The following is a 14,958-nucleotide window of genomic DNA, read 5'->3' on the forward strand; positions in this document are numbered from 1 at the left end:
TGATATCTTATCCTTTATTTTTACCAAAATATTACTCTTAAGATAAGCTGCTCATATACTATTAGAATAATTAGAGAGCAATGCGTTCTTTAGAATTGTATAATTGAAGAAAATGTCGAGAGAATTGTAACAAAATACGACTAATTTCTATCAAGTACAGAAAATACAATGTGTATGATTATCAGTTGCCGATTGTACAATTCCGTTTATCCCTATTTATTTCTAATTATTATTTATTTTTAATTAAGGCATTGTTAAATCATTATAAATTAAAGAAATATCTTTATGTGCGATTTGTTATTACATTTCCTACAGAAATTTAAAAATAGAAAAAAAAGCACTTTATTTTATTAATATAGAATATAATTATAAAAATACTAAAAGAATAAAGTTACAAAAACATAATTTTGTAAATATCTTATATAATACAAAAAATGTTTTCATTAACAATTCCAGATATTTGTTTGCATGATATATCAATTTCTTGACGGAGACAATGTATTATTATAATTATACATATATGACTAGCACATCCAAAAAATTAAACTATTTTAATAATATCAAGAGATTAAACATTATTAAAATAATTAGATTGTTATTACTCTTTATACATAATTTCTGTCTATTCGTATTCACACTCGTCACGTGTTGCGCTTTACAAAAATAATGTCGTTCGCCAAGTTGTCCGGATGAGTGACCAAACTATAAACATAGTACCCCCGACGTTCCATCAAATCGACCAGGTATTTTCGTCCTTTTTTATTGTGTATATACTCCACAGAGAGAGTCTGAAACGTACATGTATTTCTCATCGTAATTGTGCCGTAAAAAATATTAAGTACGTTCCGTAAAGAAACTACGTAGTTTGCAGGTTCCATGTCTTGATATATCATCAAATGTCAACGTTTCATGAATCGCAGTTCACTTTATTAAAACGAGAGAAGCAATCTGATACTGAGCTTTTCTCATCTCTAGAGAATTCCCTTTATATACGTTGTTGTAAGGAAGAGGAAAGATAGGAAAAGAAAACGGAAGTATATACGATGAGAGGGGGGATGGTCCATGGAGACTATGAGATATAATTAAGGCTTCACATGAAGTTCCCTCTAGTCTCATTCTTTTAATCGAACACTATACTTAACACTCACGTACTTCTCTTACGACGTATCATTACAATTACATTATTGTATATAGAAATAACCCACAAACCGCGTAATTTCTTTGAAGAATATAACCGTAGAATCCTCAAAAATATTGTTATTATATTATTTCACTTCCAAGAAAACATGCCGCGAACATCAGAAACGAACGCATAGATTCAGAATGAACTAAGGTAAGTGCCGTACCTTTATGTCCACCTCGTTAAATGGTATTGTTTCTAATACGTCGATCTCATTGCCTTCTATGTCGAGGCTGAAATAATCGATCGTTTTGATTTCCAACGCGGCGATGTAATGTGTTAATGGAAAGCATTGCACGCGGACGTGCTTGCCCGTGTAAGCCACGTCGAGCGTATTTGAGGGCATATCTTCCGTCTTGTTCTCAGGTTCGTGTAGACGACCCACATTCCTGGCCATGAGAAAGGATGCCTGCAATTTCGTGAGGTTCACCAAATTTTTCGGAATTCATGTAACTTCTAATATGCGAGTCAAAATTGGTGCTCGAGTTTCGCGACAGCACTGTTTCAAAATCAATATTAACGACAAATCATTGATTTCTTACCACCGTAGGATTCTTAGTAATGCTAAGACACGTTGGCGAGAGATAAGCCTTTCTGTTCTTTTGCAACATCTTCGTGAAATTAATAGGATCAGCTTCTATCAAGAGACCTGACCATCCCCTAAACCGCTCCAGAAATAATGTGTTGCTACGTATTTCCCCGTCGTACGCACCACATTCTATGAAAAATCCATTTTTCTGTAGAGAGCAATAAATGAAATTCGGTATTAATAACGTAAATCGATCGAGCATAATTATCGTGTATTCATTCGTTTATTCTTGTGAAAAACGTTTTTCTTGCATCTCTCACGAAATAGTAATAATTATTTTACCTTATCGTTTAAAATTTCGCGTATCGCAGCTGACTGCCCCATTGACGGATCTTCCACATCTGGTTCTTGAAGCACATATGACTCTTTCGGATTATGATTCCATATTATCCAATTTTGATGAATATCGGCCAATAAATCATGAAAGGCTTCTAAGCTCAGGGCAGATATATTCTTCTTGTTGTACCATTTTTCATCTAATTGTAAGTAGTAGTTAATTATTGGTTATTTTTCAAAGAAATAAGAATTGCCAACTGTACATGCAATACAAATATTTTTATAATTTCTGATATTCGGGTATATGATATAAATAAATGTATCGTGTTATTCACAACATGAAAAATGTATGTTCTTATTTTTATATTGAGCAAAATAAAAATTATGTTTAAGTAGCAGGGACAGTCTTATATTCGGTTATTAAAACTTGAATTTTTTTTTAAAGGATTAATAATGCAAATCTACTTAATTTTCACTTCCAAAAAAAAATATATTTTTTAAAATAATTTATTTTTATAAAAATATTTTAATGATAATATTTATATAGTATAAAAAAAAAAGAACTTATCTATACTAGTTAATAAAAATGACTTTGTCTAGCTAAAAAACAGACAAAATACATTATTCATTGTCAATATTGATTGCGTCACTATATTGATTCCGTCACCATACACGGAAAGAATTTTTTCTTAGAATTTATCCTGAAAATATGATAGTCATGAGGTAACGTTGTATTTTAAAGAATTTTAACATATTGTACGAGAACTACTATACTACTATATTTTAAAGGTAAATTTTAAAAGAAAATTCTCTCCGTGTACTATTTACTTCATTCAAACGTATTTCTTCAAAAAGAAATAGAATAAATTTCTCAAATAAGCGATATATTATTTATAATATATTACAAATCTTTATAATATAATATAATATCACGTAATTTTTGTAAGACCAAATAAATCTAATTAATAATTTGTCTTATTTAGAAATAGAAACAGAAAATAGGCTCAAGTAATTTATAAAATTAAAACTAAAACAAGGGCTACGAGCCAAGCTGGATCTTAATGCCAGATTAATTACAATAACATAAGTTTATTAACAAATATTTCGATTCTTATTGAGTCATTTTCAATATTGAAATTACAATTTGAATTCATTTGAAAAACAATTATTATACAATTGTTTGTTAATTATATTTTAGACAATATTTGAGTTGGCTCATTTGTCGGTTTAAGAGTGTAAGTCAGAACGGTTGTGACTGCGTTATTAAGGTCACTGTGTAAGATCGTTTGATGACCACCATGCATTGTAACATATCTACAATTTATCCGAATATTTATCATTTATTTTTTTAGGTTTATATATTAAATAATACTCACAACCATCCATAACGAAATTTTACATACACGATGTTGAATTTATATTTTATTACATTTACCATCTAAATCATCATATGTATTGGCAAGTGATTGTTTTTCAAATGAGTTGTTGAGTTCAAATTGTTAATTTGTCAGTTGTTAATTTCAACATTGAAAACGACCCAAAGGATCGAAATTTGTTAATAAACTTATGTTATTGTAGTTAATCTAGCATTAAAAGATCCAGCTTGGCTCGTAGCCCTTGTTTTAGTTTTAATTTTGTCTTATTTAATTAACGCATTATATAAACAAATCGATAAAAATAGATGTCTAAATTATAATATATGAACAAAAAAGTTTATATATTTTTATACTTTTAAAATTTTGCTATTGTTAAATGTCAATCAAATATCAAGATTCAAAATTGTAATACAATAAAAAGAATTGATAGGCTCAAAAGAATAAATCAAATAAAGATAATGCCTATAAAAGCCAAACACAGGATATCCGCGTGTAAAATGTGTATATTTCGATCCTAAACATTTAACATGTAACCGCTTTGCATTACATGACACGGCTACATGTCGCTTAATTCGATTTATAATTATACGTTCCATTTGTTTATTATCGGCGTTTTTAATGTTTAGTAATAAGTGGATTGCGATATTGAGAAGGATCAGCAATAGGATCGAAACGTCTGTACTTTAGCTAATAATTAAATAAATCAAATAAATTAACTTGAAGTTATGCCTATATAAGCCAACACTGGTTGTTGATTGTGCAATTTTATTACAAATTTGGAGATTCCAATTACATATAATTCGTAAACGTTTCGACCTTGGTTTAGGTCATCTTCAGTACATCATATTGTCTGCTATTCGGTCATCTTAACATCTAATTATGGATCACCGCTATATTACGTACACTTAATTTCCATGTTAACTATATGTGAATCAATGTATCCTCAATTAATTATATTTTAAATGAATTCGTCCAATACCAATGTTAAGATAAATTCGTCGAATACCGATGTTAAAATAAATTATTATTACTCACATGTATTTGTAACGGTGTCTTAATTCTAAATTACAATAATGACTCTCCTATGCACATATAGTCCCTGTCTTAATTGCCCTGTCTTAATTAAATAAATATTTTACACGCAGACATCCTGTGATTGGCTCTTATAGGCATTATCTTTATTTAATTCAAAATTGTATTTATAGACACGACTTTTATTTATCATTTCGTATTTTAAATACGTGGTTAGTAATTTTACCACTGAGATTATTTGAGTAATTCAAGCGCGTACAGAATGACGTATTATACCTTCACGTGATATCAGTGCTATATATGCCAGATGCCTGGATCGCATTTCGTTAATTAAATTTACAAGTATCACGGTCTAGTAAAAGAGTAATAATAACATATGAGAGAGAGTGATGTAATTTTCCATTGTTCAAGTATAATTTTCTCGAAATGAAGATTTCTGTAAAAACATGAATGTTAATCTATATTTTTGACGTATTTTTTTCACATATCAGTTTTTTTCTACTTGCAATAGGAAATTATACAATTAGCTGTTTATTATACAAAACACATTTACTGAAACTGTAAAGATTATAATATAAGTATTGACATTTATTAAGTATCGTTCAAAATAACTAATAAATGATTAGAATTACTTACTATTGGAAAAGTTGTACCATGTGTCCAACACTGTAACAATGACAAGAAGAATATATGTTGCTATTGCCTTTGAAGTGAAGAATTATTTCTTTATGGTAAGGTAGTACAATTTGGAACGTCATACAATTCTAAAATAAAATTTGAATCCAGTTTCGAGATTCAAGTTCGGTTCTCATTGTGTAGCGGGAGGATACTACTCAACAAGAAAAAATCAAGCGTGCATCTTCAAAATTGGATTCAAATTTTATTTTATTCAGAATTGTATCATGTTCGAAATTGTACCATCTTATTTTAAAGGAAAAAGATACATTTGGAAAGAACATTCTTTAAAAGGTTCTCACCTGTTTGATATAAATCTGTGGGTACATCGTCCAGGTACGTATCGTGTACTATTGTATGATTTTCAACAAACGGATACTTCGTGACAAGAACAATGAGAACAACGCACGAAATCAGCGCGATCAGCAAAATCCATTTTCGGCGCGAATAGTAGTTTGGCATTTGCCTAAGTACGTGTTGGTAGTTAGCGTTGGTTTGCATCTCATCGGGAAATGTGCGAAAAACAATACCGAGTCGTTTCTTCCACGTAGCCACAAGCGAACGAAATACGATTCAACAGGAAGTCACTTAGGCTCTTACTTATGGGCGACTTATCAACGTTTAAACATCGTTTATCACAGTGATCGGCAAATGGACACTGCTCGCAGGCAATTTTTTTTGAAAGAAAGAACTAACAGTTCTCTGTGACATATTCGTTTATAACTGTTCGGTAGTCTAAATATTTTTTTACGTGCTACTATAAATGTAGCAAAAAATTAAGTTCCAGTATAGCAAAAACACAGTTTCTTTGATGAAATTTTAAATTATCTTGTTTGCTTACTTAACATTTTAGTCTTCGTGGGAATTATACGAAATTAAAAAGTAGATTACGAATTCACTGAATTTATAATGATTATTATAACTTATTGCGTAATACTGAGCATATGATAATAAGTAAGATAATTATTAGAGATATCAAGGCTTTTATTATAAACGAGCAATATTAGTTGATTAATAAAATTCACATTATATTCACATACGTATATCGCTAAAAATCTCAAATATTTCGACTTACAAAGTCTTCATCAGTGATTAACAAAAAAACCTATTTATATAACTCCTAACAATGTTCACTAACGTACTTATAATATAAAATAAAAATTATCGCTCTAAGCTAGTCCTATATACTTATTTCTACGTTAAAATGTTATGGATCTATAAAGGTGTCCAGTCTGAAGATTGAAGAGTCCATAATTATAAAAATTGTGTGTAACCAATTCGTCGGTATTTATCGAGAATCGGCTCAGTCCACAATCCATTATAAAAGACAATCCGATCCAGGATTTCATCTATAACCGTCCTATTATATTCTATACCATTAAAAGTCAATATATGATTAGAAAAAAACTAAAATAACATAACAATGATGATAAGTTATTATTCCACTTACGATAATTTATATAGAACAGTCATTTAAATTGAAATCAAGAATATGTCACTAATACAATAAAGTACTGTTGATTGTCCGACGTTTTAAAATGGACTGTAATATAGGTCATAAAATATATGTCGATGAGTCACGAAATAAACAAGTGTGAGATTTTAAACGTTTGAGACTTTTAGCGGTATACGTATGTGAATATAATATGAATTTTATTCATTAACTAATATTGCTGGTTTATAATAAAAGCCTTGATATTTCAATTAATGCGTAGCATTTACACGAGCCTATTTCTCTTGATAATTATTACACATGTATATATCGAGTATACAATTCTATCTAAAATTTAAATTAGTATATTTTTTTATGTTAAAATTGACCTTTCCGAAAATCGAATAGAATAGAAAAATGTGGCACAAAAATATAGACTCTGAATTGACAAAAAATCGAAAGATCTTTAATAATACCATGAAATGTTCATAACTATATAGTTATACACAGGTGATGAAACAATATAATACATACAGCATCGTAAATGTTGCTTACAAATTACAGTTCTTTATTTTAACTCTCCGATAAAAAAAAATACATTCTGTAGTAGAAATTCAATACGTTAGGATAATTTGATGGCTAATCGGAAATCGATAAATTTAAAGATAAAAATCAAGCAAAGATAAAAATATTAATCAAGGCCACTAAATAAAACGCATAATTGATTAATTAAAATAATTCAGTACTGAATCTAAAAGGCTCATCTAAGTCACGAAAATTTTTCATATATATTTTTTACATATATATAGATGTTAAACATATAAATTATGAATTAATATGCGTTACATATAACAATAAATAAATAAATTACGCGATGAATTTCTATTCATATTATAATAAAACGCATCATGCGTTTCACATTATCTCCATTACTTACCTTTATCTATTCTCAAAATTATAACGTATAATTTTCAATGTTTTCCCAGATAGACTAAAATGCTTTTAAGCAACATCGTTTATGTATTCTATCAAAAAGTGATTAACACAACATTTTCCCGCTGCATCTTTTAAAACTTCCGTTTTGTACGTCATGCCAAGATTACCATTGGATTGTTAATCATTATTCGACTGGACGTACTTCTGTCGAATCTTTTACACGCGCTGGTCAAGGATAACGCACAAGTCCCTTAAAGGGTCAGTGTCCTAAATCGACGATAGAGCGGTCGCCTAATACATACACAAGGAACCTTTCGTTTCGTGGCACAATGTACACGCGCGTGTAGCAAGCCCGATGCTGCGGTAAACTAGAAAAATACATCGTGCGGCTTCGACACGCGAGATAAATTTAGCATGGGCGTTTACGTGAGCGTGTCGTGTCACGGTTCGCGAAGCAACAGTGAACAAAACGGCATTCCCGTTCACAAATGATGACGCCTTCGGACATCTCCGAAATGAAAGACACGGAAGGAGTGAGAGGCTCGCCGCTCGCTGCCGTATCCCGACCACGAATATCAACGAGTGCCATCGGCACTAAGCTTGAAGATACTCTTTGAAACAAGTTTATCTGTGTAGGTACATGTCTGCCTGTGTGTTGTGTTGATGTGCTTATACAGGGTGTTCCAAAATAAACGAATTTAATTTAATTCTCGAGAAGCGGTTCGCCTGATAGCTGGTTACGACAAACAATCTATTTGAATTAATAATAAAATTTCTATGTACTATAGACTAAACTTTTCAATTAAAAAAGAACAGAACGAAAAAGAGGCTACGAGCCTAAAATTTAGTCGTTATAAAATTGAAATTATTAAGAAGTCACAGAATAAAAACATGTCATTTCGTTATAATATAAACTTTAATTAAAATTTTTTAATTAAAATTTAATGCTTACAAACCCCTTTCTTCTTTAAAGAATATATCAATTATTATTGAATATAATTGAGAAAAGAAAAGAAATTACATTTACGAGATACAAATAAATAATTTTTTTTTCTACTGTACGGACATTTATAATTTTTTCATTGATGTAATTATAAATTTTTAATTAAGTTGTTGGAAAAGGTAAAGTAAGTAATGCCTCAACAATTCTTTAAACAAGGATGAATTTGATATCCATCAGTTAAGTATTAATGACAAACTCTTGAAAAATTTGAAAAATTTTTCTTTAAAAAAATATCTTTAAAAAATGACATTTAATCTTTTTAAATAGATTCGTATAGAGTGAAACATTTGAAAAAACAGGAAAATAAAAATACTCGCTTATTTGCTGTCCTATACGTAGTGAAATCGCAAAATGACACACACGTGAATGTATCTGGCACATTACTAGTGGTTATGAAAATAATATGTGCAGTCTCACTGTGTGTGTCACACATGCTGAGCACAACGTGTATGTGAAGTACAAAGATTAATTCCTTCTCAAGGTAGATCGACTTATCTATTATTAACAAATGTTATTGCTGATATTAGGCATCGGTGTGTAGTCTCTGTTAAGAGCAAAAATACAATGCGTGAAAAACTAGGACTTCTTTACATAAGAAAAACATCGCGTGTGTGTCTTTGCATACATCGTGATGACAAATACATGACTTGAGGAGTGTATCATATTTTTTTCAATCTGCATATTATGATAGATGTCCGGCGTTTATTTATACATGCGATGTATGTAGACACAATAGCTCAAAAGATTCATTGCTAGTTAAAATCAATTGTTGCATTATGATTAACCTGATTGTGTAATGATAAGGGCCTAATCGGAATGACTTTAACAAGGCATGTCTTAAGATTATCCGATCATATCCTTATGACATATTGTCAATTTCTAGTCGGATAACTAACAATATTTCAACAGATCATGCAAATTTTTCTTTCGTTGTTAGTAAAGTTTGCAATTTAAATCGATATAAGGAGAAAGAATGGAAATACAAATCATCCTTTGCAATTATTTATTAGAACATTTTTAACATTATATATATATTAAAAGTATTATTTTATAATTGAAGTAACATGTTATAGATAAATTTATTAATATTTAAATCGTCGTTATGTTAAATCTTGCAAAACAATATCAACACAATTTATATTAATTAGTTTTCTTAACACGACATATAGAAGAGCATTGACATTATCGACAGTTTTAATCATCCAACATGAATATTCAAGAATAATGCAATAATTAATTTTTCACTTTGTGGTTATTCCGTATTTCATAAATGTGTATATATATATATACTCTATGTTAAACTATATTATATGTTTCTATAAAATTTCATTTTTCTGTGAATAAGAAAACAGTCGATAACGTCAATGCTCTTCAATTATCTTTAATTATGTGGGAAAATTATTCAAATTCAAAATTAATTTTTAAAAATAATATTTCTTTAAAATAATATTGCCTAGTTCGAGCGCACTAAATATATGAGAAACATCAAGAGATCTTTATAAATTAAGGAAAACGCTAAACCCTGTTTTCATGTAAGATGCGCAACATATATTGATTTTTCTAACAACTACTATACAAATTTCTTTTGTAATTGAAGATGATTAGCAGTTGAAGATGTTAATACATAAATTATTTATTAATCCAAAAAACTTCCAGATCTAGAGTTTATTAGTGATAACATTCCTATTCAGTTTTACGTAAACGAAGAATACATTTGAAATAGAGACTAAAAATGAATTAATTTAAACGTTTGTGAAACATTCGATGGAACTTCATCCAACTTCAAACGCAACATCGGAGCGCTCTGGTCTCGAAGACATGCCATATTCTGTCGCATTCGCCGCTATGTCTCCTTTTTTTTCTCGGTCGACAAACGTCATCGGTTCTCGCCGCAGTCATCGACAGTGACGGCAACGGTGATCATCACATGATTTTAGACGTTGTAGCGCTGCTGCATCGTTCGTTTCGAACATGGCCGCGGCGGAATGTGAAACGAAGGAGGGCACCTCAACGGACCTGTTGAAAACGCCGGTGTTATCGGACGAGGCCGTTAACGTAATCCAGAAAGATGAGGACTCCGGCATTCCGCTGCAAACGCCCTGGACCTTTTGGCTCGACAAGTGAGAGCAAACGCGGTGATTTTTTTCTTTTTCCCGTTCTACTATGCGATGCATCCTAACGCGATGGTGCATCTCGATCTTATCGTCGTCGCTCTTGACAAACGTTGACACTGTAAACGGCGCTTGCGAGAAATGCCGTCGAAATATCATCGGTCCAACATTGACGAGATCGCTATTCCTGATTTCCCTTTATTTAAATAATCCAACGTGCAATGCAGATACGCGCGAAATTAATTTACACATTACATCTTCATAAATGCACATCACTCTTCTGTTCTGGCAACCGCCATTGCGTCACAGAGGAAAAATTCATTCGTATACATTCATATTTATGTGTTCTATTAATAAATTACGATACACACGTACTTATCACTATCATTCAAAGGAATTTTATGCATTTAATTATACGACTATACAGAGTGTTCCAAATATAAAATCAATAAATATAACGCTAGGTATAATAAATAACATGTAAGTTTTTTTACTCTCTTTATTATTATTGAACAAATATATTTAATTGTTGTTGTACAGATAAATAATAAGTACACAGTACGTTTATACGTGAAATAGAATAATCTTCCCCCTTGATTTTTATTTGTAAAATTTAAAGAAACTATTGCATCCGAAAGTACCAATAAATTCAGATAATTATAAATAATTATATTCATAATATAATTATATATATCGTAATTTACTTATATTTCCTGTTTCAAATAACTATATAATAATTTTTCATCACCGTATCAAAATTTATTTTTAACTCATCTAATAATCTAGTAATAAAGTTCTCGGGTTGCAGCAATAAAATAACACAAACATCTCTGATAACAAATTATTATATTTTATCTTTTAAAGTAATCTTCTCCGCGACATCAATACGCTTCACTTATCTCTAATGCTAAAATAAAACTTAAAACTTTTTAAAGTCTATAGTTAGAATGCTATTCAGAATACTCATCACATTCCTCTGTATATCCTCGACGTGTTGAAAATTATTATCTTTCAATGATTAAGGTTTGGGAACGACATAAAATCCGAAAAAGCTATATTCGACTGTGAATGGGTAATCTTAACAAACCCAACAATTTAAAAAATATTTTAAAGTTTTATATCAAACAAGATGTGTGAAATGTATTGTATGAAATAAAATATGTGAAACGAATTAATGTCATGGAGAAGTACTTTGAAAGATAAAATATGACATTTTGTTATCTGATATATGTGTTCTATTGTTGCAGTCCGAGAACTTTGTTATCAGACTATACTGTATATGTATAACTAAACAAAGAATAAATAGTATTATTTTATAGTTTATGTAATTTTATCTCTTTTATTTTAATTGAAATCCCCTATTATCATTTACTGAATTTGGAGAGACTTATATCTCAGATGCAAGAGAGAGAATCAAATTATTCCTATCATAAATTTAAACACGTCGCTAATTCGAAACCATTACTAAATTGACAGAGCCATCCCTGGTACAACCGCTGAGGAGTACAAAAACAACTTGCAGAAAATCTATACTGTAAATACCATTCAAACTTTCTGGGCAGTCTTTAATAACATACCAAATGCTGGGGACATGCAGGTATGATAAAAAAATCTATATACAGAAAAATTTTTTCCTTATATATTTTATATTTGTTATAATTAATTTCGCTATAAATTATAGTAAATGAAAAAACTTATTAAGAATATTAATTTTATTTGGTAAAAATAGTTTTTTATTTGAATTATTTTAACAAAATGTTTGTATATTTCTATAAAAAACAACTCAGTATTTTTCTATTTTATTAATATAATAAGTCTTTGTATAAAAGAATAAATTGATAGTGACAAAAAGTTTTATCATCCTCATATATACATATCTATACATATATATCATATATGGAATTTTACTTTAGTAGTAAAACTTTTATTTTGTATATAGAGTGTATTTTTTGTCGTTTGTAAAGTAGGAAAGATTATTATAGACAAGCTATATTTAAAATTGACATTAATTATGTTATTGTTTAAATTATATTATGCTATTTAATATAATTATACTATATCGCACTGTATTATAATACATTATCATATTATTTGTCATTTAATTTGTTATTTATATTTCACAATAAATTATTTCTTTTTGCCGTCAGGTTAAATACAGTTATCATTTAATGAGAGATAACAGATACCCTTTATGGGAAGACAAAGTGAATCAAAAGGGTGGTACCTGGAGATTGAAGTGCCATAAATATGATACCGTAAATATTCTAATACATTTATACGAACACAAATTTTTATTCAGATAATCGTCTTCTTATTTTCCTGCACACAAAACTTTAAATAATTGATTACTTTGTACAACAAATATTTGGTTTTTTAGGAACGTGTGTGGAAAGAAGTAGTACTTGCAGCTATTGGGGAGCAATTTGCTTCAGATGTGGCGCAGGATGATGAAATTTGTGGCGTGACTGTATCTATTCGTGATAGGGAGGATCTCATTCAAGTATGTATGTCGTGAATCAAGTAAACAGCAGAATTTAAAAAAACAGATAGAATTGATCAGATAGAATTAAAAATTATCTTTTTAGATTTGGAACGTAAACGCTGATCTAGTATCAAAAGCTACGGTTTTACCCAAAGTTCTCTCTCTAGTGCCTAACGTAAACTTCTTGGGAGAGTTTTATAAACGTAAGTGCTGATATTCTTGTATTAAGAAAATTTACAATTAAAAAATATTTCTTTTTTAGCTCACAAGTCCCATCATGCGTACGGGAGACATTAAATATACAGCAACATTGTGATGAAGATTATATTGAATCGTTAAATATATTATATTATATTAAATATAAGATTATATGACAATTAACGAACATATGTTTATGTGATGTATAAATAATGTTCGTAATATCGAATAATATGAACAAAGTCCCTTCTGTACTCGGAATACAGAAGATGTGCTGAAGAGAGAAAGAGAGTTATCATTATATATATATACATATGTGTTTTAAAAGTTTGTTACTTGTGAATTTTGTTTAAATGCGCATTATTAAATGCGTTACGCATTGGATTCGATATCTTGCCGAATCAAATTGCTGTTGTAACCGTTTTACAAACACGAAATATATTTTTATATTTACTATGTGCGTCTGTATTTATATTCTCTCAAAGCATAATTTTAGACGCAAGAGCGCATAACATTTCGAGATATTACCTTGAAACATATAAGTTTTCGTACCCTTATAACCATACATAGTCTACACTCTATACAAAACATGGGATGATTGATTATTGATTAGACCGGTTGAAATGTTTACGAAATTTGCAAATCGTGCATGTTTCTTAATTCGTGCATGTTTTATATGCGGCAAACTACGTACCTCTATATGAGAGTGATTTGCGTAGGAAGGAGGATGTCTGGCGCTTGCCTCCTGTCGTGTTATTAATTATAACTCATTACATCCACCTTTCAAAATTTATCAACAATACATGAAAAGTAATATTTAAAATTCTCAAGGAAATAATACAAAATCACGCGACAAGATGATTACGCGCGTCTGTTAACATGCATAGAAATTAGGGCTGCGTTTCGTTTCACGCATGATGCGAATGATGCATCATTTATCCTTGTTTAATATTTGGTGAATAACGAGGATAAATAATGCATCATGCGCATCATGAGTAAAACGGAACGCAGCCTTAGTTGTTAACCCTGAATTTGATAAAGCTCTAAAGAAAGTGTTTACGCGTGGAAAAGTACCATATTAGATTATCCGTCTGCGAATTATTTTACCTTAACTCTCTGCTTGTAATTTTTTAATTTGAGAAAAATAACTTACAGTGAGAGCAAAAAGTATTCGTACAAGAAAATTTGTTATAAAAAAAGTCTTATTTGTAGAAAATAAACATTAATTAGCAATTTTATACAATGAATACATTCTGTTATAACATAAACAAACGAGCTTCGCATGCATTCCTGATTTTAGAAGCTAAATTTCTCGTCTGTATGAATACTTTTTGAGCATTTAAACAATACAATTTTTAATTTTTACTTATTTTTCAGATATATTTTGTATAATTAATACACATCTTTTTGGTATATATAATTTTAAGAAGCATACAGTCTATTTTATTCTTTATGAATAAATTGTTAATTATCCAACAAGAAATGATCGTCAATTAAATGTCAAATCGATGTCAGATTGATGTTGAAATCATCGTATTTATATTGATTTGATATCAATTCGATGACTCATTTTTCGCTGGAAAATATTTACTTTTTAAAAATAAAGTTTTTTTAAAACATATTTTCTCTGTACGAATACTTTTTGCACTCACTGTATGTGAAATACGA

At 29.8% G+C, this 14,958-nt stretch overlaps 2 protein-coding genes across 4 annotated transcripts; one reads left to right on the plus strand and one right to left on the minus strand.

Annotated features, from left to right (window-relative positions):
- Nucleotides 1–626: 626 nt before the first annotated feature.
- Nucleotides 627–8,110, minus strand: LOC108766737 (protein Star). 3 transcript variants are annotated; one of them, XM_018516236.1, is made up of 7 exons: nt 7,923–8,110; nt 5,431–5,594; nt 5,090–5,119; nt 2,052–2,245; nt 1,723–1,917; nt 1,347–1,589; nt 627–788 (listed from the first exon to the last, which is right to left on the minus strand). In XM_018516236.1, exons 2-7 carry the CDS (start codon nt 5,588–5,590, stop codon nt 642–644), a joined length of 969 nt encoding a protein of 322 aa, XP_018371738.1. In that variant the 5' UTR covers nt 5,591–5,594; nt 7,923–8,110; the 3' UTR covers nt 627–641. The 3 variants fall into 3 exon arrangements, with proteins under 3 accessions (XP_018371738.1, XP_018371737.1, XP_018371739.1); XM_018516235.1 differs by lacking the exon at nt 7,923–8,110 and having other exon boundaries at nt 5,431–5,905; XM_018516237.1 differs by lacking the exons at nt 5,090–5,119; nt 5,431–5,594; nt 7,923–8,110 and adding an exon at nt 4,730–4,858.
- Nucleotides 8,111–10,315: 2,205 nt separating this feature from the next.
- On the plus strand, nt 10,316–13,717 carry LOC108766739 (eukaryotic translation initiation factor 4E type 3). Its single transcript, XM_018516238.1, has 6 exons — nt 10,316–10,619; nt 12,087–12,207; nt 12,758–12,865; nt 12,988–13,110; nt 13,196–13,295; nt 13,355–13,717. Exons 1-6 carry the CDS (start codon nt 10,471–10,473, stop codon nt 13,387–13,389), a joined length of 636 nt encoding a protein of 211 aa, XP_018371740.1. The 5' UTR covers nt 10,316–10,470; the 3' UTR covers nt 13,390–13,717.
- Nucleotides 13,718–14,958: the final 1,241 nt, after the last annotated feature.

The sequence above is a fragment of the Trachymyrmex cornetzi genome, unplaced genomic scaffold (assembly GCF_001594075.2).
Source record: "Trachymyrmex cornetzi isolate Tcor2-1 unplaced genomic scaffold, Tcor1.1 scaffold61, whole genome shotgun sequence".
NCBI classification, from domain to species: Eukaryota; Metazoa; Arthropoda; class Insecta; order Hymenoptera; family Formicidae; genus Trachymyrmex; species Trachymyrmex cornetzi.